The sequence below is a fragment of the Danaus plexippus genome, chromosome 4 (genome assembly GCF_018135715.1).
Source record: "Danaus plexippus chromosome 4, MEX_DaPlex, whole genome shotgun sequence".
NCBI lineage: Eukaryota > Metazoa > Arthropoda > Insecta > Lepidoptera > Nymphalidae > Danaus > Danaus plexippus.
This window is the reverse complement of record NC_083538.1, coordinates 7,003,608-7,031,425: the sequence shown is the minus strand read 5'-3', so window position 1 is coordinate 7,031,425 and position 27,818 is coordinate 7,003,608. Positions and strand designations below refer to the sequence as shown.

The following is a 27,818-nucleotide window of genomic DNA, read 5'->3' as shown; positions in this document are numbered from 1 at the left end:
TCGCTCTGACATATATATATGTCGAAGAACCATGTTCAAGTTGATTATTAAGAGCTGTGACGTCAGCGATGCTATCGTCACTAACACTATTTCCACCTCTCGGGTTATCCATCCATCCATTTTCACCAATAAAACACTCACTTACTTGCACCACTTTATTTTCAATTTTAACTAACACTTAGTAATTACTCCAGGATAGCTCTCACACTACTATGTCCTCACCGGATAGTGAGACGTGAGTACGTTTCCTAACATAAATGGTTTTTGTGGAGTCATTACATTTACTCTTAATTTTAAATAATAAGTTACAATGATTATTCTTAGTAATTCAAATAATCAATAATTATTACATAAGTTTTCGTAATCAATTATAAAACCAACTAAACTTTATATTGTTACTTAAAATTTATAGAAAACAATTGAATAACATTGATTACAAAATGGTTACTGTTTAAGTTTGTGTTTTACTAAAACTTACAGAATAACTTATCTTTACATATTACAAATCACGATACGAATTGACATTAACTATCCTTCAATACAAATCATACGACGATCCATAAAACAAATAATTTTGTTAAAGTAATTACTAACGCCTCGACATTGTTTATGTCACATCTACCCTCTGAAGTAAAAAAAAAAGTACTTGTGAAACAACTACCCTTTATAATAGTTTTTAAATGTCGTTGCGCCGACACACACACACACACACATATATATATATATATATATATATATATATATATATATATATATATATACATACATAAATACATATCATGTTTCGTTACAAGATCCTAAAACAAAGTCTTGTGTCTATTTTGAAACAATGCTGACTTAATATATACTTTAAAATGATCTAGTCCAGCAAATCAATACCCAACTAAGACGTCATTTAGACATTTATTATGATGCTAATTTGAATTTCAGGTTACAAATGTATTTATAAGTGTATACAAGTTTATAACATTACGAAAATCAATTATATAAACCTGTTTTGATAAAATTTTTTGCATCCGGAAGATAACTACCGACAAGATTCAATCAGGATGATGACCTTTATATTTAAGCCTTTACCAAATTAATAATTGAACATAACCAGTTCGTACATTCGTAGGAATCTGATTAAGTATTACATCTTGGATATCCAAATATCGCGACATCCAGAATAGAGAGTTTCTCGAGATCCTTTTCATTAATATTTTTAGTCAATTGGACTGGGGACAATATTTTAATAAAGTTTTTGATTTCTAGCACTAGGTAGGTAATGATGAATTTAACATCATATTGCATAAATCAGCATTTTATTGATTATTAAAAAATGCTACCTGTGTAACAAATTATAAAAAAAAACTCATATCTTAAGTGAGATCTTGATCCTGACAACATATTTTTTTTGTTTGTTTAAAAATATATGATACAACAATTCAATTTAGTAATTTTAATCACTTTAGTTATAATTGACACAGAAAAAAGATAATCAGCCTTTAGAGGTTCAACTTATTTGGTACACAAGGTAAGTCTCAATAAATAATCGAAATCTCATCAAGACTATAAAATTGGCAAAATGTACAACGGATGAACTTGACGCTTAAATCTGATTCGAGCTTCGTTGCAAACCTGCTCGCAGTCTTACATTCATATTTTTAATTCGATAATTTTTTACATCAACATTTGCACGCCAAACCCGTTCCTTAAGGCTCGAGATTTTTCGACGAAACGATTTAATAAAAACGTATTGTGTTTTATATCCATTTTTTTCATTTAATTGATATTTGATATGATTTTGATTGCTCCTATCCGATAGAAAGACGCTTTGGTTATTATAACAGCTATATTTTTAGTTAGTATTATATAAAAGGTTTGTATTCCATTACTCGGTAAAGAAATGAAACTGAAAACTATTATTAATAATCCTTGTAAAGCAACAGTAATTTAATTTAATTTTATCGTAAAATTTCAAGTCAATTTATACTGACAATAAATTCTTTCAGACAATAAGTTGTATTTTCAATATTATTACTGGATTTTTTTTTATTTTTCTTGATTTGACATATTTATCCCTAAATGAAGAGAACAAAAATACTAAAAGAAATTTGATCAGTCGTATCTATTTACCTTATGTTACCCAAAGGATTTTTCGTTTTTATCGAGGCATTTGCTCATAAATGCCTCGATAAAAACGCAATCAAAATCTAGCTGTATTTTATGCTTGATGTACCCGTAACAATCTATTTACGGATCAGGTACAAGATTAACATGACTATGGAGGCCTTGAACTTTGACAGTCGCAATCATTAGTCAGGCAAAACCATCTACCCTTGACCGTATATAAAAAAAACTAGTTAATAGCTATTAATTAAATCATATTTAACGTTCATTATTTTTAACAACCATGCCAAATAATAAGATGAAAACTGATTACGAGCCACTAGGTTAAACTTGTGCAGTTTGTATGACAGCTGTCAGTAGTATGACCGCCGTCCTCACTCTTAGTGACACTAACAACCCTATTCGGGGCTGGCCGCTTGTAATTTTTATGATATTAATCAACTAATCGACTGAATAACTTATAACATTGAAATATGACTAACATAACATAAAACTGGAAACAAGGTTGACCAAAATGAATTACAATAAACAATAAATTGTAAGACAATAATTGCACACTTTATAGTTAAACTAATTCAAATATATATATAAGAATCGGTCAATGATTTTATAAGTGTTGTGTAATTTATGACAATTGTCATATGCAAAATGTATAGCTACATTTTATATACAAATGATTACAAAATGCAAATAAATTTATGTTTGTTTAATTCCAATTTATAGGTTTATAATTGTAAGAAATATTAATTTTAGAATAGAATTAATAATTATTTAATAAAATGACTATTACAGTTAAATTATTAATTTTATTTATAAACATATTCCTGCTGTTTGTAATAACTCAAAGAGATTATAATATGTTGTTGTTGTATTAGTGTAACAATACGTTAAAACGAAGTTTGATATGAATTAAAAAAATGTTTTTCAGAATTAAAGTTTTACGCGAACCATTTCCCGTTGCAGAGCCTCTGTGGTTGTTTTACCGCAGAATTTTCTGTCTTAATGAATGTGGCTACACAACAACTTTAAAAACTACGCTCCGTAATATCTTTTTGAGGTTATCCTTTGTTAGAAACAAGGTGTGCAGTATGTGTAAATATGCAAGCATTTGTACTGCATATATCGAAACATCTATGATTAAATCCTATCCGTACAGATACAAAAAAAGGTAAATCGAAAAGTTAATAGTTAATTACATTTACGAAATACTTCCTTTTGATTAAATAAAAAATATATATATTTCTTTTTTAAAAGCAAAAAACGAAAAAAAGGAAAGTAAGGGAAAAAAAAATCTGAACTAAGATCAAAATTCTGTAGATGCAACGCTCAAACATTAAAAACTTTAAAGTTGCCATAAAATTAATTTTAATCTCTAATAAAAATTAAAACGAAATACTTCTCAAAAAAATATTCTATTACACACTGAATAAAGTCTATAAATAAAAAAAGAACTATAACAAAATCAATAAACTCCGCGTGACCGTCCTATAAAAGTAAAATTTAATACTACAATTTGTTCTAAATAATGTATATTGGTTAACGAACAGAATGGGTCGTAAATGTAACGTCCTGCAACTTGAAACAAATATTTTTGTACATTAACCTATTTGATGATAATTTTGATGGTTGTTCTTTTTTTTAACAAAAGAATATAAATTTAAATTAAAAGACGAATATCTGAATATTTGTTTATCAACTCATTATACCTTACGGTATATCAATGACACCTTTGTATGGTTATAATTTAACGAGATGTTAAACACAATAGCCATGATTGTTGAAGTCATGTCTTGTTTTGATATGTTGCAACCGACATTATTTTACATCACGACTCAATGAACATATTGCGTATCTCATGTGACATACTATTCTAACAATATAATAAGGTCTTATTATTATTATTGTTATTTACAATAGTTATCTAAGATAACGTTAAAAACAATCATTTGTTAGGACATTTTTATCACATAACAATTTATTGTTAACGAAACAGCTCATTGTTAATTAACAACTTTTCGACTAACACGTTTCGCGGATGTTATAGTTTTGAATGTTTGCTTTCGTATGTTAATACTTCACAGGCACCATAATAATTCCCCGGGAACAGATACAGAATCCCGTATTAAAACTAGTAAATCCTGTCTGATTCGTCGTTTTAAAAAAGAAATAAAGATAAAAGCATCACGTTATCGACTTCTCGTAAATAATACAAGTAAATTAATTTGTAATATTAAAATTTATATACAAATTCCTAAAAAAATAACTATTCCAGAAACATATAGTATTATTTCCTTAAAATAATATTTTAATTTTTATAGCGAAATACTAGAACGATTCATGTTATAGGTGAGAGGACAATTCTTCACAACGTATCAGGTGAGTTTCGGTCTGGGGAGCTGACTTGCATACTTGGACCCTCAGGAGCTGGAAAATCCACTTTGCTGAACATCCTCGCTGGGTATACGTACGTATACTTATGTTTTTACCTACCTTATACAGCAAACAAGAGTTACATTAATTATCGATAAAGGTTCTTATGTTTTCTTGAGAGATATCTTCCTTTCGAAACTCTTGTTATTTTAAATGAAATGTATAATTTTAACAAAACGTGTCATTAAATTGATTGCAGTTACAAGGATAAAAAAATAAAAGATACTTCGCGAGTACTTAAATTACGTTTTAAACCAGACTTAATGACTGACAATAATGAAATACAATGCAATATTTTTTTACATTCGCAGATTGTCCGGTGTCAATGGTAGAATAACCGTGAACGGTCAAGCTAGGGATATGAGGGTGTTTAAAAAACTCAGCAGCTACATCATGCAGGATGACATATTGCAGCCAAGGCTGACAGTCAACGAATCATTGAAGATAGCTGCGGAGCTTAAACTGGGTTCAGAACTAGGGAAAGCTGAAAAGGCACTCGTGGTAAGCGTCATACCTCAATTTTTTTTTATTAACAAATTTAATTGTATATAAAAACGATTAATATCTGAAAGAATGAGTTCGTTGAAGGGCAATGAACAAAATTGTGGTTAGTTATTTAATATTTACAACCACTTATTTATCTACCCATCTCTTTTTCAATATCCTTTCTTCACTCGTCTGATAAGGTAATTTTTTTTTCTTCCTTGTTTGTTTATTTACGTGTTAACTCTCGTCAAATAATCGGATAATTCTTGATAAATTGTCAGAGGTTAGGATTGTCTAGCTAGTGCTAGTTCATTAAAATCCATCCGTGTCATTGAACTCATATCATAACAGGTTTTGATCTCACAAAAAACGTAATCTAAAAGAGAAGCTCTCGCAAAATTTTATAAAATTGTTAGGATATATTTAAAGAACACTTTTTATATAAATAAATATTTAGGATGATAAATGGTCATTACAATTGAAAGCGTGATGTTTTGCTATCTCTCATCGTTTTCCTACGCATTCGGCGGCTAATTCCATATTTTTTTCTAATTTAATAAACGATCGGTAAATTTTTTGATATCTATCGAAAATCTATTTTTATTTCTATTTCTTTAATTTTTTAATATCAAGTATTATAAATTAAATTGAAAAATGTATATAATATAAAGTACCAATACAAAATATGCGCAGGTTTTAGAATTTAGAGTGAGACCAAAATACCATTGCAGAACAAACATCGTCTATCTTAATAAATATTTCTAAGTTTATATTTCAATTAAAGGACATTTGATTTGTTATGGTCTAACTACGAGTTTCGTTGTCAACCTCAATGCAATTCCAACAATTAACTAAACATTATAAATCCTTATCTTGCTTAACTAACAACTAAAATCCAACTGTATGAGCTACGTTGGAAACATGCTACTAAGTATTAGAAAGTAAATTTTCTACGTAAATTAAATATGTCTTAATAAATGTCAATAAAGTAAACGAAAAAAACTGTTGACATTTACACCAATCAATCAAAGGTTACTTTTTTATTTATCAGATATATTTATTCATAAAAACTACATATATATTTTTTATTATGAATAATATTTAATTCTGTGACCACACAGACTGGTTAAGCCTTCTACGTAAATCCTAAGCAGTACACGAGAATATTTAGAAATCATTGGAGGTAGATGACAAAAAAAAATAAGACGACTCACGGACAGTTCCATATCCTCTTCGGTTATAACAATAAGAAACGAAAATGTAAATTTTCTAACTATTATTTTTAGAAGTAAAAAGTTGTAACTGTCGATGTTTAGCATTGCGATACAAACTCGTACTAAGAGTATTGGTGGTATGACGTCACAGCTTGCGTCAAGGTACCGGTTATTGGAAAAAAATCCATTTAAGTTGCATATGAGCTACACCAAATACGGAAATATACTGAACGGAATAGTACAAGCAAGCAATACAAAATATATTAATAATTTTCTGCTATGAAATTAACTTAAAAAAGTAAGGCATTATAACTTTAGGCTGTGAAAAGATGAATGACGGGATTATTTTCTGATTCTAAAGTGAACTATTAAAAAAGAATGTGTCATATGAAGGCTTTTAGCCATACTCGATAGGCCCCACTCAATTTTTCAATATAAAATACATTCATTAAAATAAATTTTCCAAAGGTGGAGGAAATTCTACAAACTTTGGGACTATGGGATCATAGAGACACCATGTCACAAAGTCTCTCTGGAGGACAATCGAAACGTCTGTCAATTGCCTTGGAACTGGTCAACAATCCACCGATTATATTCCTCGATGAACCCACAACGTAAGTAATACAATAGCATTAAAAAGATAAAATCTAAAAGACACAACTTTGTTGAAAAGAAATCCTACATCTTATAACATTTTCATAAATTATAATAGTATAATATCTTTAAATTAAAATAAAGCAGTTAATTTTATATTAAACTTGTGACACATTTCTTTTAAAGAACGCAGAACATTAATTTAATCCAAGGCAAGCGAATGCAGCATTTGTTTTTACCCTTGTCATTTTCTTGTCTATACGTCTTGGAATTTTCATGAGATTAGACTCAGAGTACAAAAACAACCTTATTGTTAATACTCAAGTTTTAATTTGTTTTTTGATTAGTTGATTTTAATTACAGCTTCTCTAAATCATGTTTAATGTTTTACATACACCAGCTAGTTTTAAGGGCCAAAAAGAAAACTAAAGAGGCCTCGTGACATACAGCACATAATTTTAATTTCGCGTTTATAATATTAATGAAAAGATTCCGGCGGCCCAGTTTCAATATTTTATCATTTCGTTTTATTTAAATACACACAATTACATATAGAAAAAAGAAAATCAATGCCCAACCGAGTCGTAACGTACAATTACACAAAATAGCTTCGATACAATGAAAAGCAATTCGCTTAATCACATTCGTCGTAAGGTTTTATTGGTCATAAACCCAAACCGTGTTTGGAAAATTGAAACATGTTCAATTCCTTGGAGAAGCTATTCCTGTTACACGAAGCTCATCAGATTAATTTATGTTAGTTAAACAACAATCTATTCGATCGCCGTCCGAGCTCTGAGGATGCTTTCAACATAATATGAAAAAATTTAACCTTTTTTACTCTAGATTTTTAGGTCATACGGAAAAGTCAATTATGATGGACATGATACTTTTATTAGTTTTTAGTAGTTAATCTTATTTGTCTTCGTTAGTACAAAATATATAAGTATTAAACGTTTACACTTTGCACGTAAATACATTAAGGAATCTTATATTTTTATTATACAAATGAAATGAATAAACGAGTAAGAAGCTATTTGTGAATTTCCTTATAGTTATTGCTGTTGTAAATATTACCGAAAGCGTTCTATATTTCACAATGCAAATCCAGATTTTAGCATAACGATTCTCAAAGAACTTTTATTATTTTAAGTTATCATTTCAATGTTCTCGAAGCACACCGGAACTACACTTACCTTATTAAATATTCTACAGTCGAACTTACATTTCCTGAATAAAGTTTCATACGTAATTATAGTTTAGGAGCTAAAATTTCCTTCCACCTAGTGGCAAAATGCTTTAACCACACTCGACAAATTCAAAACAAACTCTCCGCAAGTAAACAGTTACAACAAACGTTCGTTATAACTTTCTGGGAACTGAATTTTCTGGCTTTCTTATGTTTAGTAGATTTTAATAATTTAGAATATTTCCATGATTACATTTCAAGTAATCGGTGTGAGCACAAAAACGACGATTCAATTTATCTCAAGTTCATGTCAGGATCAAGTTCTCAAGAAAACTTTCCATATATTAAAACCAGTTGGTAACTTTAACTAACGAGTTATTGATGTATGTAGGCATACAACTAAAATGTTTGAACATATTTCAGCGGTCTAGATATAGTATCTGTTCGTCAGTTGGTAGTCCTGCTTCGTCTCCTCTCACGTCAAGGCCGAACTATCATTTGTACGATCCACCAACCGTCAGCATCGCTGTTTTCACTATTCGACCGAGTCTACGTTTTATCCCGCGGACTGTGCTGTTATCAGGTAACATTTTTTAAACGATATGCTCGTCTTTGTTATATTTTCAATTTAATTAATCTCTTATTTAATAATAAAGTCTAAAACTTATTCTTCGTATCAAACATTTTAAAGTAAATCATAATTTAATTATTGCAAACAACCTAAATCTACTTACAGTCAGCCAGTGTCAGGGTTGCCAACTGAATTCACTAATTACATTATTCGAGGATAAACCCGGGGAATTATTCCTAATTACCCTAGATAATTGATATTAATTGCCTCTTTTAGACGTCGATATTGGATTCAATTTCTAAATGCGGATTTAAAGTACTTGATATCTTTTCATTAGAGTTTTAACACGAACGAAAATGAGAACAAAAACAGTTTTTATTTTAGTAGAAATCTTTAATCGTATAAAAATAACCCTCACAAAATACCACAACAGATATTAAAGTAACAATGCAAAAGATTTTATAATATTAAAACTTCAATCAAATTTTGATATTAGTATATAACGAAGTAGCGGTCATTAAGATTAAATGATTTTTAAATGGTAAACATCCTTCAAGAGATTGTATCTGCTTAATAAAAAGATGAGCTTTTAACCCTGTACGTGCTAATTTAATTTACTCTAAACACGTATCTGTACTTATGATATTAAATTGTAACTATATAACTATAAAAATGCGTTACATCATTTTCTATCTTAATTGTGAATACGCGAACTAGCAATCTGTATGCTTAGCACGAGACTATCGTTATACTACATACAGTACATATGCAGGTTTTTACTTTATAATCTTCGCACGTTATAGAAATGACTTTGGTTATTAAATAAGAAACGGGAAACTTTTCGTTTGTCGTGTGTTTAAAACTTTTAAACTCAAGAAACTGTTAATTTGACCATCATTTTAATCACTATATCTAAAGGGATGCAGTAGGCATTGATTTACTTAGGAAGGCCGAAATGAAGGACCTTATGGGCCGCAGTTGATTGTGTTGACTCAGTAACAAGTTCAAACTTCAAAGCAACCGTAGCTCTAGACCTACTAAGGATGTGATGCAATGTATATTTGAAAAAATTCAGTTCGAAAACAACAAGAGACAAACGAATTTTACAATGAATAGTTGAGACGACTTAAAGTGTATGTATGTAAGAGAAATAAATGATTTAATTTAATAATCGTACACTTTGTTCAATTGTAAATAAATAACGCTTAAGACTTAATCAAAATAGGAAAATGTTTTGTTAGTGACAAACAAGAACAAAAAACTAATTACAATCTGTTTAACTTTAAACTGTTATCAGTCATTTAAATATACTCATTCCTCTAGTAATGTAAGTGGAATTCAGTTTCGTAGGGGCAGATAAATCGCATCAAAAATTTTCCCTCAAGAATCTTCGTGGAGTCATCAAGAAAGCAATAAAGTGTATTCCGCCCTCAAACGAAGTTTAATTGTCTTACAGTTAATTTATTGAACTTGATAAAGGTAATCCGAACGCCAATCTGAACTCAAACTTCTCAACCCACATCAAATTATTTATTCAACGAAAACTTATTCTCAGATTATCATAAATAATTTAAATTTTATGTACATACTAGTGAGAATTTACGGTTTTGCTGATAGTAACTCATAATTACTCATAGTAACTCATATATAACTTTAAACTGTGTTATTTAGATGAGTATACGCAAATATACGATATACACATTGATATGTTTTTTTTAAATAACATTAAAGTATGTCTAGCAGTTAATGCTACCAGTTTAATCATATCTTATTTATTATACTTCGATAGTTTTAATGAATAAATAATAATTACTTGTCAGCTGTCACATCATTAGCATAATCTAGAATATTATCAGCCATCTACAGATATATTATTTTTAGTTTGAACTGCTATTCTCAGCCTTATTATCGTAGTATTTGCGTATTTAGACTTTTATAGATTAAAAATACATATCGTTTAAAACGTTCGTTTTAAAGGAACCCATTTTCATTAATGATTCAAATAATACTTTAAAATAAAATCTAAACAATTTATGTTATTTTATTCAACCCACTAGTGTAGTCTAGACTATTCGATATAAGCTTAAAATATATTTTATATTAAAATTGCTTCTTATTATTCAGATAGTAGACACCACCTTGTAGACAGAACCTCTTTCTGGACAGGAATGAGAACTGAAGGCCAATTACCTCTTAGAGGTAATCACGGTTTCGTTTAAATATTAAATAAATATTATAAAAATATTTATTTTAGAAATAAACAAACCGATTTAAAAATGTTTGTTTATTACAACCAACTAAAATATATATATAATTAGAAACTTTCGAATTACATAACATTGATTAAGGATTTATGGCTTTGTTGAAAATGCTCTATGTATTTTGCGATAAACTTATCAAGTCCAAAAGATTAACTCTGGATTGATCTTCCTAAATTAATCCCTAAATAGAAACTAGTGAAGCCGCTCTCAATATAAGTAGTCGATTATAAACAGAATATTTTTCTTTATCTTTTTTAAATCTGACAATGGTTTTTAGTGACAAAAACACGTTGAGAAATAAAAATTTGCTCTCCATAGACGGTATGTATATGACGAATATAAAACACACAAGCCATAAACGTAAGTACATAGTTCTAACTTGCAAAATTTTCGTATTTTTTTCATAGCAGTATATCTCGTTGGTGACTTTTATTAGCTGGTCCACGGGGCCCCAAGAAGAGTAAATCTTTCACAACTTTGCAAGGAAACGTAGTTTTCGATGAATTAAACTTGTTCGAGAATTTTTATTAACATTTTTATAAGTTTTGTTCGTGGAATACAATTAAATAAATCTAACTTTTATAAACGACGAAATGTATTCAGTAAAATTATAAGCGCAATGTTTTAATGCGATAAAACACAGTCTTGGAGGCACGTTATATGAATTTCGTCTGTAAAGGGTTCAGCATCACGTATTTACGATTACTCGTATTATTCAAGGAAACAATAAAATTTGAATTCGCTTATGCTAGACATGTCTGCTATAAATTAAATTGCTTCCCTTCAACACGTTCATTTGTATGTCAGATATTTGAATTTTTTTTATTTTTTTTTTTTTGAGATGGCGTGTTCTTGACTTACACAAACTCAATCTATGCTAGTAAACATTATATTAAACTTTGTTAGATATAATATGTGGAAACTGAAATATCTAAAACTATACGTAAAAGAATAATACCGATGTCTCATAGCGGTATTTTTTGTACATGTGGAGTAAATAGTGTGTTTCGCTACGTTTAAAGTAACTTATTTTAGTTATATATTAATATTTTTTATCATACATGTGAAAATTATATTTTATATCTTCCAGGCGTCCCACTGCGGCTCACATTTTTTATTGAAATAATACATCATACAAAGTTACATCATGATAAATATACATAAATGTTTTGTGCCGTACACGGTCAATATTTTACCCTTGGGATGCGACAAGGTTTTCACTGTCGATTCTACTAAACATAAACTCATGGTTCATTTGCCAAAAAATGTTTAAAAAGTTCCTTACTTATGCTTTTATTCACAAAATTGAAATTTAATAATTTAAATATTTTTTATATAAAAGCTTGTATCTTTTTTCAGAACGTTATTTGTATCCATATAGATTAGATTGAACGATTAGTAAATTCAAACAACAGTCTAAAAGAGTAATCTCAGACACTTTTGTACAGCAGGATAAAAAGTTAGTCCACTAAACATAATAAGTCTATAAAACAATTATTTAAATAAGGGTTTTTTAAAAGTGTTTATTTAATAACAAAATCTTTTTCCGTAACACATGTTTTTGTTTTGAATGTTATGTATTAATAATTTGCGAAATATTTAGATAGCAAAAATAGCGATACACGATCCATAAACAAATCACAATCATTTAAATTATTTAAACAATTATTTAAATGAAACTCAAAGTGCTTGTAGACTTTACATAATAATTTTATATGTTAGATTTGGCTGTGGCGGAACGTTATTTAAAAAATTAAGGTGAATATTTTAGAAGCATTCATATTAAATATTCTCTTTAACCGCTTCGTAGAAAGAGGTCTCATTAAAATCAAAATTACTTTTAGACTTTTTAAATTACTTTAACATTTTCATAAAAAAATCGCAACTCCCTGTAACAATGAACATTAGTCCATCTAAAACAACGTACATATTTGTAAATTTCCATTGGTAATATTAACTGCTATTCGTTACTTTTAACATAAAAACATTATGATATATGAATATTAAGCATCAGTGTTGGTATGATTAGAACTTAACTTTAATTCAACGCTTGCAATTTATCACGGTAAAACTTTTTTGCTCACTCGAAGCTATAATTTGTTTGCGCTCTCATATTTATCACTGGCGATAAACATTATTTGTTAAAGAGCATTTCCATGAGTATAGTCATTTATATTATTAAGTTGCAAGAAACGCGCATTTTTACTATTCGTATTTGCACCACACCTTTGTACCTCAGCTTTTTTTACATAGTATTATTCAAATTAGGTGTGTAAAAATTAAAATGTTGTCTTTTAAAGAACGAGCAAGCTACTTTTTTGTCATTGTTTTTAGCAGCTCATTATTAAATATGTTGATGTGTTTCTTATTACCTTTTGTATATGTATTTTTTTTCCAACAAATGAGGATACTGAACAATGCAAAAGAACTCCAAGCTATAATTGGTAACGCTGGTTGACTTTGTATAAAATATAATTTAGTTAACATTCCACCAGTAACACTGTCAAAGGCTCAGGGCTAACAGCATCTGAATGCAAAAAACATTTTCTATATTCGCTTCAATTAATTAATGTTATCGCCATAGTCAACTTGACCCAAAAATATATCTTCAATTCTGTATTATTAATAGAATTTTATTACGTTTTATCGAAGTATAATGAATATTTCATATTTTTCTTTCAGGGCGCAGCGCCTCTTCTTGTGCCATATCTGGCTGAAGTCGGTCATGTTTGTCCAAAAACGCATAACCCAGCAGATTTTGTGCTGGAAACTCTAGTTGGTAATGTGGATACGGCAGCACAAATGTCGGAATTATGCCAAAATGGGAAGCTCTGTAGGAATGTAAATAAAATGACAAGGGATGGGAGGTGATAAATTTGTATTATGTTTATCATTAATATAACATTGTCTGAATGATAATTAATTTTGATTTTCATATTACAGAAAACCGGAGTTACGTTCGTATGAATCAATTCAAAGAATATTTACAGAGCACGTGGCGAAAGAACAACTGCAGAAAATGAATTTTCCAACATCATTCACGACACAGTTTCTGATTTTAGTTAAGAGAATGTTTTTACAGATGAGCAGGAATTCGGTGAGTTGAATATAAGTCAGCATTTTTAAAATACATCGTTTACTTTAACTGAATGTTATTAAATTATCTTTAATAAAAAGTATTGGTATAACAAATCAATCTTCCGCTATTATAGCTACGTTTTGCACTAGGAATTAATATGAAATATTTAAATTATTCCCTTAAGTAAACTTATTTTTTTATTCATATCCATATAAGTTATTAGAATAACTGTATTTTTATAAGCAAGAGATTGTTAGCAGTCTTAGCATCTTAAAATACAATAAAAATTGATGAAAAATGAAATTTTTACGTTTAAATATATGTAATTTACCTAACAATACAAGAACGTTAACCAAGGCCGATGACAATTATACATTAAAATTAAATGTTTAACAACTTTATTCACCAAAAATTGGAAAAGTAATTCTATTGTTACGTTTTTATGATGAAAAATGTTTTCTAAAGAACATTGCAATAAAACCTAGATGCTTTGCTAAATCGAATCATATTTCCAGCTTAGTCTATGGATACAACTGCTCCATCATGTGATTGGAGCTCTGCTAACGGGCGGGATATTCTTTCTCATCGGAAACGATGGCAACCAGCCCATCGCCAATTTCAAATTCTGTATCAGCTGTGTTGTATTCTTCATGTACACGTACCTTATGATTCCTATATTGTTGTGTAAGTTTTATAATTTTTTATTGAAGATAAGAGATTACATTTAAGATAATTTGACCACGCCACCATGATACCTCTATTGGGAGAACAATACCTTTGCTTAACAGAAAGAAAGGATAATTTACACTTATTAAAGTGAAAAATTTTAGTACATATTTCACAACGAAGTATTTTTGTTTATGAAATTAGTAAACTTTTTTTGGATGCATGTAAATTATAGCAAACCTCATGAATGTTTTATTTTAATTATAAAATAATTGCAAGTGTAATTGCAATAACTTAAAAAAATTATGAGTTCATTTAAAAAAAAGACAATCCTTCAACCATTTTGATTCTCAATTTACATCTATATTATCCTTTTCAAGAGTCCGTGGGGGGGAAGTCTCTTTATTACGTAACCTCTCTTGGAGAACTCATTTCTCGTGCCTATACAGGTTATAAGTTAAAACTTTCAACTTCCCAACCGAACTTATTTTATTCTAATGTATCATTACAATATTTTTAGTTGTTGCATTATTTCTTTACAGTTCCAACGGAATTAAGGATGCTTCGTCGAGAGTACTTTAACTGTTGGTACAGCTTGAAAGCCTATTACGCAGCTTTGACACTATCTACAATACCATTGCTAGTAAGCCTAATTAATAAAAAAATTATATAAATAAGTCAAATCAAATGTACTGTGTACTGTTTGTTGGACTAACTTTTTTTTTCCATTTGTCAAAAAACGTCAGAAGTTTTTACTAAATCCAACACTTGTTGGATTTAAGTTAGAAATTAAATCCTAGATCTATTAATATTACTTTTTAGATAATATCAAAATCAAACATAGAATACACGTAGATTGGATTTGCATTCTGGTTATACACTAATGCATTCTGCAAACATAGGAGAGCATTATAAAGCCAACAATTGAAACCAGTTGCAAATTGTGTGGGGAGATGGCGTGCGGTTGACGTTACTAAATGGATGTAATTTAGATTGTCTTATGTCAGACTTCTTGTCTTGACCTATTTTTCAAATCACTTATATGAAAATGATTTTGTTACTACTCACCTCATTTGATATTTTATAAAATTATATTTAATTTCCTAAAGATATGTTTATATGCATTTCGTTACGATACTATTTCAAGAACTTAGACGTTTAAGATTTCGAGATAGAAATAGACATTATATATTTATTTTCAGATAATCCTGGGTACTTTATTTATAGTCATCTGTTACACCATGTCAGGGCAAATTTTTGAGTTCGAGCGCTTCGTGCTATTCACAATCACGGGGCTTTTAACTGGAATATGTTCTGAAGGCTTCGGCTTACTGATCGGATCCACATTTAACGTAACCGTAAGTAAGAAAATTCTGATTCGATTTTCGAAATATACCCAAAAAGGTCAAAAATTGTGTAAAAACAAATCAACGTTATCTCAGTTCAACATTATAACTCAAAGCAATATAAAATTATATTGTTAAGTTTAATAAAACCAATTAAAACTGCAAAACATTTTTTATCGCAATAAATTTATCCATGAAATATTTTTTAATTTAGAAAATAATTAGACAATTAGTGGCGCCTTATCATTTACAACGATATGGCTATATTTACTAGGACGATATATGTATGTAAAGAAATCTCTAATTTCAGAACGGTTCCATCGTTGGACCAGCGACTGTTTCTCCACTTCTAGCCCTATGTTGTTACGGCCTGGGTTTTGGATCTCATATAGAAACCTTCATGAAATTTCTAATGTCGTTATCTTATTTACGTTATTCATTAAATGGATTCTGTTTAGCTTTGTATCAGATGCGTCCTGCTTTGAATTGTGATACTGATTTTTGTTTGTACGCTGATTCCAAAATACTTTTAAGGGATTTGGGGATGATTGATCACACTTACAGCACACAGATGATTTGTTTACTAGTTTTTACGATCGTTCACAGATTTTTTGCATATTTCGCATTAAAATACAGTCTTAGAGAGGAGTTTACAAGCAAATTCATGACTTATGTTAGTAAATTTTTAAAACATAGATAATAAAACGTGTATAAATTTTTTTGGAGCAAAAAATTTCCATAAGCAAGATTTAATATAATATCCTTTACTTTACTAACTAATGTATATCAAACACAACTAATTCTCAATATTAGTAGGTATAAGAAATTAACTTTGTAAAAATATAATTAGCAGAGCCGAATCCTGGCTCCGTCTGGGAAACTTATAAGATTCGTTTTAAAAAAATATTTATATAGAAGGTTAATAATTTAATCCATTATTTTCAAACAATCTGTATGTACCAAATTGAATTATATTTAAAATATCATGATTTTTATTATTTACACGTAAATGATTTTCTAAATAAACTTCAGTTAATAAATTGTTTGATACACATTAAATACCTAAGTAAGATTAAAATTTAATTTTAACAAATAATTTTTAAATAAATAAATGTGGTCCAATACGATATAAAAGTCACGTGATGTAAAACGTGATGTGATTGGTCTGACGTCATTGTGCATATTATTTCGTTTTTATAAAAACTTTCTGTGAGAGGATTGGCGCGAACAAATTGGATTGGAATATGCACATTGACGTCACGTGCCCAAGAGGGAGCTACCTATTCGTTTAAATTAAAAAAAAAATGTTAAATAGTTTAAATGTTATGAATCAAAAAAAAATATGCCAAAAATTAAAAAAAAAAGTAATAAAGTTATAAGACAACTATTTAATGGATTGAAAAATCATGCAAATACCCAATTATAATTTGGTTCGTTTTAATAATTGTTATTAATTACCCATCCATTACAATATTAGATGTTAGTAATAATTGTTTTTATAAAGTATAGGTTATCCAACATAAACCTGAGTTTACCAAAGGTCAAATAATGTGGACTTGCCCCATTTCCTTCAGCATTACAATTTTTTACAGCAGCGGCGATAACACACATATCCCTTAGTTTTTCTAGCATGCTTGCTTATTGTTAAACATTTAAAAATAATATTATTGATAATATATTTGAACCTGATGACCTAAAGATACTTAAGACGACAAATTAATAATGATGATAATGATAATTCTTATAAACAATTCTACACAATACGATCTTGCGTAACCATATTAATTTTAACGTAAATATGTTATATTTTGGAGTTATCAAAATATAAAATCAAATACAAGAGTTTTATTTAGAATTTGTTATTATTTTTCCACAAATTCATCAGCAAAAATAATTTAAAGGTTTATGTAATAACTAATGAGATTAATAAAAGGCACCAACATACATAAATATCAGGTTCATCTTTTTAGATAAAAAATATCGTATTAAAGCCAGACATATGTTTATCTCAATCAATACACTAATGTGTTGCTTTCCTTAAAATAGAAACGTATAAATGATAATTGTTTTTTTTTTGTAAATTAATAAATGAAACGCAGTTCAAAGTTAAAACAAACGGTATTTCTTCCTTTATAAACGTATTAAATTTTCCGTGTGAAAACTAACTTATTACATTTTATATTTACAAGTAGCCCAGAAGAGTATAATTAATGTTAATCAGCGACTTTACTAATTTATATTACGACTACTTTTTACAACCAACTTATCTTTCACATAATCATACGAAGAATATAATCATAATCGCGTAAGCACGATGCCTGTGTCTACACAATAAAAAATCGTTATTTTTCAAGGGTAAAGTAATAAAGGGGTTATAATTTATATAATTTTTTTTTGTCTATTACTTATCCCGTAATATTACTTTCGCTCATTGAACGAAATAAAAAAAACGAATAAATATATTTTTGTAATATAAACCGTTTGAAAAAAAAATACAATTCTTTTATTCATAAGTTTCATTTAAAATTATTAATATTTACTTTATACTTAGTTTTGGTCACAAGTGTAGCCATCTAGTGACGATGTTTATAAATATTCGCAAAAGATTATGCGTGTGATATTGAGAATTGAGATGGCGTTTAGTTTTGAATCTGGGTTTTACTTTTAAAATAATGAAATGTGGATGTTGAGTCATGTACTCGTTCAAACTTATTCTTAGGAGACCTTTCAAAACACTTAGATACCTAAATATTTTATTCATAGTAAGTTATCGTCATGATTACATTAATATGTTTACTGTATTAATACAGTAAATGATAAATGAGTAATTCAAGAGTATTACCATTGACTGGTAAGTAATATGTACAAGATAATCTTAGTACCTAGTGATAATTTCAGAGTATATTGATATCAAATATCGATTTATACTTGTATTAGAAAGAAAAACAAAGTATTCCAATACAGTTAGGCCATTGATCGTTATAAAACAAAAATACAATTAATAAAGACTTTATTTACCGATATTTTATTTTATGAGTACCTTAGTTCATTACATAACTTGTAGTCAACTAAGAAATTTCTAGTTCTTGATGAGAATTTATCTATAACACAAGGTTTTTTTTTAATTTCAGTTTATTTTTTACTTTTATAAGTATCAGATATAGGCGAAATAAGCAAAAAAATTATTTACCTCTGGTTATACCAATTATAGTCACATTAACAGTATGGACTATTTCTTATACAACTATTAAATATTTTTTAAGGTACCTTTATGTTTAGGTTTTTGGGTAAGAATGGCCTAATTGTATTATCAACAGAAAGCCATATTTTAAAATTAAATATTGTTAATAGTTCACGGACACATCGAAAAATACTGAATAATGTAGATTCTTATATATTTTTATAATAATAAAAAACTTTATTTCACTTATGCAATTGACACCAATAAATAACAAATATCAAACAAATTAAATAGATTTTATTTGAAATAATATTTATTTAGATAATAATTTGCTTTCACAATGATTCCAGTGCTAGAAAAATGCAAAGCAAGTAGTGTTACAAAATATATGATGTGGGATAAAAAGTATTGAGGTGAGATAATAAGATGAATTAAAAAAATTTTGAATAACAGTAACAAATTTATTGCCAATAATATCATCAAAAAGTAAGTGTATCTATATAAAGCTACAAATACATATTTGCTCTTATTTTATATTATATTTAATCTTTGCAGACATCCAAAGCATCCTGTTTCTCTTCAACTAGTTCCTTTCCAGTGATATCTAATTTTTCCCGTGCAAAATCAGAGATTGTAAGACCCTCAACAATTTTCCATTTTCCATTAGAGACAGTGACGGGGAAGGAATAAACAACGTCTTTGGGAACACCGTAAGAACCATCAGACACAACTCCCATACTGACCCAACGATCGCCAGTTCCCAAGAACCAATCTCTCATGTGATCAGAAGCTGCCTTCGCCGCTGACAAAGCTGATGACATCTTTCTAGCTGCTATAACAGCCGCACCGCGCTTTTGTACAGTGGATACAAAATCAGTTTTTAAGAAAGCATCATTGTTTATAGCTTCCGGCACAGATTTTTCAACACCACCAATTATGACTTTCGCATTTGAGGCATCAGGGAATTGAGTGGATGAATGGTTACCCCAGATAATAACATTCTTAACATCCTGTACTGGTACACCAAGCTTAGCTGCTAATTGAGACTGGGCACGATTCTGATCAAGACGAGTCATAGCAGTGAAATTCTCTTTTGGAATAGATGGGGCATATTTAGAACAGATCAAAGCATTCGTATTAGCAGGGTTGCCAACAACAAGAACTTTGACATCCTTGCGAGCAACTTTATCCAAAGCTTGACCTTGTTCTTTGAAAATGCGTACATTAGCAGAAAGAAGGTCTTTTCTTTCCATTCCTTCCCTTCTTGGCATAGCACCAACTAGAAAAGCAGCAGCTACATCCTTAAATGCTTCTTCAGGATTGGCAGTGGGTAAAACACCAGCTAATAAAGGTAGAGCGCAGTCAGCAAGTTCCATAACAACACCTTCCAGCACTCCCATCATGGGAGCAATATCAAGAAGGTGCAGGAATACAGGTTGTTCTGGGCCAAAAACCGCTCCAGAAGCAACTTGGTATAGAAGAGAGTACGCGATTTGACCAGCAGCCCCTGTTACAACAACTTTGATTGGTGCAGCCTGAAATAGTCAGGTTACATATTACATATAATATACATATATTTTATCAAATTCTGTTATTCTTATTATTAAATATTTAGTAATTTTATAATCAACAACACTCAAATGTCAAGGTTATTTAAGGTATTGATTAGTTTAAAGAAAATTCACAAACTAAGAAAGAGAATTTTAAGAAAATCGTAAGGATTTATAAGTTTCAATTATATACAAATAGGTGCAGTTTTGTTTACGTAAAATTGTATTTTAGTGTTAATTATTAAGACATTTGTATATTAATCGAATTCATTCAAATAAAAATTAATCATACATAGTTTCTCAATTAAAATAAAGGTCAAGTCAATGTCAATGATAAACAGTTATAAAACTTACCATTTTGCGAAAATATTAATAAAAGTTTTTTGTTTATAAAGTTTTAATAAAATATAATCGGCTCTTAGGTATATCAGCTTGAAAGAGCCAACTTGTCAGCTATTTCTTGAAAGTTACACCGGTATCTTGTATCTCCTACTTGTTTCTAAATTATCAATATCATATAGGTAACTTCCAGTTCCGTGGACTCCGGTCTGGATTATGTTCGTAATGTTGGTTCGGAAAACATGTCATAATAGTGGTTAACCCTTTACTATGTAAAAACAACTTCGAAGTTGTATATTTGGCCACGAACTGAACGAACTTTAAAATATAAATTAAATATTATATATATTTTATGGATAGGTATAAAATAACTAATTGTTTTATATAGATACCCATATTAATTTATAAAACAAAAATGTAATATACCGAGGTTATAGTAATCCTGTATAATGGAGTAATGTTTTTTTCAAATTACTATTATGAACTATATACAGTAAATAAACAATATTTGCTTTTAATTTAAAATTTTGTATCTGAAAGCCCATCGTCTACCAAGTTAATATTATTCAAATCATTATGTTGGCAGCATTTGCTGTAAAGTGACATAATCGTGATATAGATAACCTCAAAACTTCTCTTCTAATTTGTGATCTCTGTAAATGTTTTAAAGTATTTGGGGACGAGACATTTAAAATAAACGTATTAAATAGTTTAATGTTCAAGTTTTATAAATAAAATGTCGTCGCTTTTACGATCAACCAAATTTGTAAGATATTTTACCGGAGCCGCAAGAACTTTAATTTTAAACTCTGCAAAAACAGCTGAAAGCAATCTCTTACTTAATTCTAAAGCTTTAAGTGCGGCTAATAAGTAAGTAAATAGAGTTAATTTTCAAATATTCATACATTTATCTACTTACTAAAACTTCTACTCTGGCCTTAAATTGTATAATCTTTGGTACCATCTTTGTGTGCTATATCCACAAAATACATATATGCTCATTTTAAAAACTAAATGGGACATCGAAAACAAGATTGATGTGCTTTTGATGACCTTTTTTATTTAAGGAAACTGTATTCTTTCTTAAATTATTTTTATTATGACTTAACTTCTGTATCATAAACTTATAGACAAACATCTATGTAGTGTCAGCAATAAGCTTAAATAAAAAATGTTTAAATTGATTGATTAATGATTTTCAATTTGCTTCCAAGATTTATAGGTAAACATATACATAAATACATATAGTTTATGTCAAGACAAATGAGAATGTTATCTGTTGCCTGTTTTATTTAAAGACATATACTTAACTTATGTATTTAAAATTTGTTTTTTTTTGTTAAAATGGTTAGTGGTTTTAAACTGAAAATAGTACCTATTTAAAGAAAATCTTCAAATTTACATAAAGTTGAAATTTCGTAATATATTATCCATCCTTTAAAAAGTATTATAGATTTTTTTTCATATATTTATATGTATTTTAGTGTCCTGTTGAGAGATTATGCAACAAAAAAGAGTGAAAGTCTAGAGCCGTTGCTCCAGAGATTGGATTCAGAAGTGAGAAGATATGGAAGGATCACTAAAAGGGATATTGATGAAGTGTTTGATGAAATACGAGCTAAGCAAGATATAACAAGTTCACAGTCATTATTAGTTATCAGATGCTGCGGTGAGTGTAAATACTAATGGTTTAGAAATTAATCTTTAACTAAAGATTAATAAAAATATTTACTATATATAGTCAACTACATCTTATTTATTATTGAAAATTAAAAATTATTTTTCATTTTTACAAGGTAAGGCTCTTGTGGAGCAAAATAGTTTATATAAAATTTTTTAATTTTTCAAAGAGAATATTAAAAATTCACTTAATTTTATAATTAATTTATAGCTAAAGCCATATCATATATATATTTTTAGGAGAACTCGTGCCAGAAGAGCTGCCTCAACAGAGGACCCTTCTAGTTCAAAAGATATGGAATGTTCTAACAGAGAGAGGTATACCCATGGATGTATCACACTACAATGCATTACTACGTGTTTATATTGAAAATGAGCACCCATTTTCACCAGCTCAGTTTCTAGATGAAATGGAGAAGAAAGGCCTACAACCAAATAGGTGTGGTACTATTTTGTGATGTCAATTATAACATATTGTAATAGTTCTAATCATGACATTTATATGAATATTTCCTTTTAAGGGTAACGTATCAGAGACTCATGTGGCGCTATTGTCAAGAAGGTGATGTAGAAGGTGCTACAAAAGTTCTAGAAAAGATGAGAGAATTGAACATGCCAGTATCGGAACCGGTACTAAATGCTTTGGTTATGGGTCATGCATTCCATGGTGACACTGATGGCGCTAAAGCGGTATTGGAAACCATGGCTGGAGCTGGTCTCCAACCTTCCAATAGAACCTATGCTCTATTGGCATGTGGTTATGCCAAACAGGGCGATATTGCCAATGTGGAGAACATCATTAGTACTGCAAAGGATAAAGAAATGATGTTAGCTGATAAAGTATGTTCAATAAAAATTATAGTTTTTTTTATAGGGTGTAAGAGTTTTTTGAAACAGTTAATAATAGATATAAAATTTAATTTTATTCCAGGACTTGTTAGATATAATAGAACATCTAGCGCTCAGTGGTCATGAGGATAAAATTGAACAGATATTCCCACATATGCACAAAGGTCTGGGCTACAACCAGGAAGTTTGTAACCTTATCTTCAAGTTACTGAACAGTGGTTTAGACAGCACAGCCAAAAAAGTTATGAAAACTATGCCAAAGACAAGCAATACAGATGACACACTTTTTAAGGGAGCTTTCTACATAAAACATTTGTTAAAACTGAACAGATCAATTGATTCCATAGTTGAAACTTGTAGAGATCTGCAGAATGAAGAACTAATACCTAATGCTTTATACATAGCTACTGAATCCTCACTGACGCAGGGTAAATGTGAGTTGGCTCAGAGACTCTTTGCTGAGATGGAAAAAGATGGCGTTGAAATAAGACCGCATTACTATTGGCCACTTTTGGTACAAAAGGGTAAAGAAAATGATGAAGAAGGACTCCTTCACATATTACGTGAAATGAGCTCCAAAGGCATTGCAGTTTCCGGAGAGACCTTAAGAGATTACATTATACCATATCTTATGCAAAACGATATCCCCCAAAACGTTATAGTCAAACTCCAAATAGCGAATGTACCCGTCATTCATAGCGCAAGGCAGGTTATGATCGACTTGCTAGAATCAGGGAAACTAGACAAAGCCGCGGAAATTGCGCTGAGTTATCGGCTAAGAGGTCAATACTCGCTAATCACACGTCCACTCATTAATTGTTTGATTAGAACGAAGGATGTGGAATCGTTTGTTAAACTCCTTCACGTTGCTAGCAGTCCTCAAACACAGGAAGACGTATCTAATGATGATAGACCGAGTGATGACAATAGTAATGTAAGTGAAGTCGGGCGCATTCTTAAAACAGCTGTCAAAAATACGGCCAGAAATGATTTGGCAGAGGATATTCTAAGCCAAGCCTTGTCCAAAGGACTGAGGATTGATACGTCATCAGCTGAAGAGATCCAGAGATTTCTTGGTGATAGGATGACAACTAAGATATCTGAATTACTCTCAAAACTAACGTCTTCGAGTCTGGAATTAGCACCTTTGGAATTTGTCAAACGCAATCAAGGACCGCGTAGTGCTGCTCAGCTGGAGCAGTTGTTGGAACAATTGAAAGCCAAGGAAGGGAAAAACGTCAATCGCTTACAAAAACAAGTTATCACAGAGTACATAAAGGAAAATAACGTCGAAAAAGTTTCTAGCATAGTTGAAGATTTGAAAAAATCACCTGATTTCGAGATAAATTTGTCGACTTTGGCAAAATTATTTGAATTTTACTGCGACAATGATATGATCGAAAAAGCCATGGAAGTGAAATCTCAGATTGCGGCTAAGGACAAGGAATTTCAATTGAATAAATATAAATTGGTACTGATGGCGAACGCTTTGGTCAGGGCGAATAGAATCTATGAGGCTATCCAGTTTCTGAATGATAATAAAGGTTCTGAAAATCCAGATACCGTATCATTCGTATTAAAATCTAAAATCTGGCAGATGTTGAACAATTTGGCCGAGCAAAAGGACATAGAAAAAGTTTGTGCCTACTATTAGTTTTATCTTGTTGTCCATTTCTTATGTTACTCAAACTATAATTTCTATGTTTCAGGTGAAGCTAATGACGAAAACTCTACTCGAAAACAATTACGTCGAGCCCAGCAACGTTATTTTAGGGCCAAGTATTAAAGTGCATTTGTTGAATGATGACCTCGAGGGTTCGCTCACAGAGTTCGAGCGTTGTTGCAAACAATACAGAAGTACCCCGTGGAAGGGTGAACTGATGAAAACTCTTATATTGAAAGAAGATGCGACCAAATTACAGTGGCTCGCTGATATAAGCACTCAGGTATAAAAATTATATGGGCTGCTAAAAAAAACTTACTACGAGCGATTAAAAACAATATTAAGTTTTTATCACGTTAATTAATACGCCATATTGAAGTTTAAATATGTTAAAAATCATTGATATGTCAATACCATAGTGTTGATTTATATTAATAGCACAATAGTAGTCTTCATAAAAAAACGATTGAAACAACTCAAATCACCTAACTATTATTCAATATATGTAAATTTAATAACTCTATACTGTTTCAGATTCATGGCGAAGTTAATATCTTGCATGATTTAGTGTTAGCGTTCGTTGAATGTGGTCGGCTCAGACAAGCGAGACGTATCCTTGAAACACCCGGCTTGCACACACGACAAAAAAGATTACAAGATGCCTGCCAGAGATATGTTGAGGTAACTAAGTTCATGAATAGGAAATATCTTGAAAAACGTTATGCTTGTAAATGAAAGAATAATTAAACATAAGGACGCACTAAGCGAAATATACAAGTGTATGTATGGATGATTAATTTAATTACAGGAAGGAAAATTCGAATACTTGGAAGGATTACTTGAAGCTACAAAGGAATTGTCCCATATTGACCGATCGAACATTTTCTATCAGCTGTTAGTAACATATTGTAAAGCGGATGAAACAGATAAGGCGTTGGGACTTTGGACTCTATTGCAAGAAGAAGGTGAAATTCCCAGCGAGAAATTCCTTACACACCTTGGAAGTCATCTGATATCCAAAAACAGAGAAGTGCCATTTGTCATGCCAGAGAACAAAATGCAAAATCAAAAACCAAAGGTCAACGTCCTAAAAGAAAATGAAACTAAAAAGGATCAAGATGTCAAAGAAGCTTCACAGACAGCCAAACAAACAATAACGACTAAAATTGAACAATTAACAAAAGAAGAAAAACTATCATCAGCTACAGATCTCGCTGTCAAATCCATGGAAGACGGTGTTTTCCCAAAATCAAACACACTCAAATTCCTGTTAAGAAAATTGGCCGATGAGGGGGAAGTGGAAAGAATTAAGGCCTTAGGGAAATATTTAGGTGAAACGAAACGCCGCAAAGTTACCTACGATGATAAACTCACATTAGGGATATTCAAGCAGGGAGGCGGCTCAGCTCACATGGAGAGTGTCTTGAATGCTGTGAACTCTGCGGCAAACGATAATGAAATTGAAGCCGCCCTCAAATCCTTCCCGAGAAGCAACGCTTTGGCTAACTGCATCACAAATGAGGAAATTCTATCTAAATGTTCGTATCTTTATATAATTTTTTTTGATAATACCAAAAATTATTAGTAAATTATTCAATAATCTTTTCATTTTCCAGGCAATAATGTCGTCGAAATCGTTGCATCCAAAGGATATCCATTACCTGCTAATCTATTGTGGATGGAATATCTATTGGCCGGTAAAGATAAAGAAGCAGACGCTCTATGGAACAAATGTCTGCAGAACAGTGGCTCTATTGTGTTCAGAAGACTCCTCCAAGAGGCACACGTCCGTAAAGATCCGCAGCTGATACTCAAAATGATAAAAAAATTGGAATCCAATAACAATATTTCAGCGACTTCAGTGGGAAACGCTTATTCTAGATTGATAAATTTATACCTAACCGATAATAACATCAGCGAAGCTAAGAAGACTCTAGAAATGGCTTTGAACAATGGTTTACAATTGGATCACATAAATCAATCAAGTTTACGTAAATTAAAGAATACGATGGAAAGTTCTGGACAAAAATTCGAGTATTCTATATAATATTGTAACAAAGTTGTTACACAATTTATTCAAGTGTAAAAATAATAACCAAATATTATATTGTGCGTTTGATTACTTATTGGACATAGGACTACAAATGTACAACCATAATTTTTGCATACTCATTTCATAATTCGAAAAAAAATTCATGTGTATGTGAAAAGGATGTGTAATGTTTGCAGAGTATGTAACATTTTACAAAAGTATTGCTGAATGATTGATGTAGCTTTTAAATTAGATTTAATAAATTATAGTTAATAATTTTCGTTTTATTACTATGCCTTATAAAAAATAAACAATTTTAATCCTCCCAATACTTTTCCACATTTAAAACAAATATTACTCAATCAGTTAAATACATTAAATAGATTTCTAATATATAGATAACAAATACTTCATTGTGTAATTTAAAATTATTGAAAATTTTATTAGTGTCTTGTAATTGTTGTATTAAAAAAATATTCTAATAAAAAAATACGTTCTTCGCCTATATCGGATCAACTGAACATAACCATATTAAATTCAACATTTAAAATACTTCAAATAATAAATACATCTAAA

At 30.0% G+C, this 27,818-nt stretch overlaps 3 protein-coding genes across 3 annotated transcripts in view; 2 read left to right on the top strand and 1 right to left on the bottom strand.

Annotated features, from left to right (window-relative positions):
- The window catches only part of LOC116768729 (ATP-binding cassette sub-family G member 1-like), a 36,402-nt gene extending 18,599 nt beyond the window's left edge, over positions 1 to 17,803 (top strand). Inside the window, exons 2-11 of the mRNA XM_032659532.2 lie at positions 4,459 to 4,576; positions 4,854 to 5,043; positions 6,711 to 6,856; positions 8,449 to 8,608; positions 13,540 to 13,724; positions 13,801 to 13,954; positions 14,452 to 14,620; positions 15,145 to 15,245; positions 15,805 to 15,960; positions 16,259 to 17,803. Coding sequence (XP_032515423.1) covers positions 4,459 to 4,576; positions 4,854 to 5,043; positions 6,711 to 6,856; positions 8,449 to 8,608; positions 13,540 to 13,724; positions 13,801 to 13,954; positions 14,452 to 14,620; positions 15,145 to 15,245; positions 15,805 to 15,960; positions 16,259 to 16,648 — 1,769 coding nt within the window. The 3' untranslated portion in view covers positions 16,649 to 17,803. The remainder of the gene's footprint in view (positions 1 to 4,458; positions 4,577 to 4,853; positions 5,044 to 6,710; positions 6,857 to 8,448; positions 8,609 to 13,539; positions 13,725 to 13,800; positions 13,955 to 14,451; positions 14,621 to 15,144; positions 15,246 to 15,804; positions 15,961 to 16,258) is intronic.
- A 1,617-nt stretch (positions 17,804 to 19,420) lies between these two features.
- Positions 19,421 to 21,301, bottom strand: LOC116768555 (malate dehydrogenase, cytoplasmic). The gene is made up of 2 exons (XM_032659296.2): positions 21,034 to 21,301; positions 19,421 to 20,664 (listed from the first exon to the last, which is right to left on the bottom strand). Exons 1-2 carry the CDS (start codon positions 21,034 to 21,036, stop codon positions 19,672 to 19,674), a joined length of 996 nt encoding a protein of 331 aa, XP_032515187.2. The 5' UTR covers positions 21,037 to 21,301; the 3' UTR covers positions 19,421 to 19,671.
- Positions 21,302 to 21,611: 310 nt separating this feature from the next.
- Positions 21,612 to 27,518, top strand: LOC116768327 (leucine-rich PPR motif-containing protein, mitochondrial). Its single transcript, XM_032659015.2, has 9 exons — positions 21,612 to 21,888; positions 22,503 to 22,687; positions 22,939 to 23,137; positions 23,220 to 23,538; positions 23,630 to 25,183; positions 25,257 to 25,493; positions 25,745 to 25,891; positions 26,019 to 26,748; positions 26,827 to 27,518. Exons 1-9 carry the CDS (start codon positions 21,755 to 21,757, stop codon positions 27,255 to 27,257), a joined length of 3,936 nt encoding a protein of 1,311 aa, XP_032514906.2. The 5' UTR covers positions 21,612 to 21,754; the 3' UTR covers positions 27,258 to 27,518.
- The last annotated feature ends 300 nt before the right edge of the window (positions 27,519 to 27,818 follow it).

Coding starts and splice junctions, on each gene's coding strand:
- LOC116768327 (XM_032659015.2), top strand. CDS start 21,755: ATGTCGTCGCTTTTACGATCAACCAAATTTGTAAGATATTTTACCGGA. Junction 25,892..26,018: donor CCTGCCAGAGATATGTTGAG/GTAACTAAGTTC, acceptor ATTTAATTACAG/GAAGGAAAATTCGAATACTT. Junction 26,749..26,826: donor TGAGGAAATTCTATCTAAAT/GTTCGTATCTTT, acceptor TTCATTTTCCAG/GCAATAATGTCGTCGAAATC.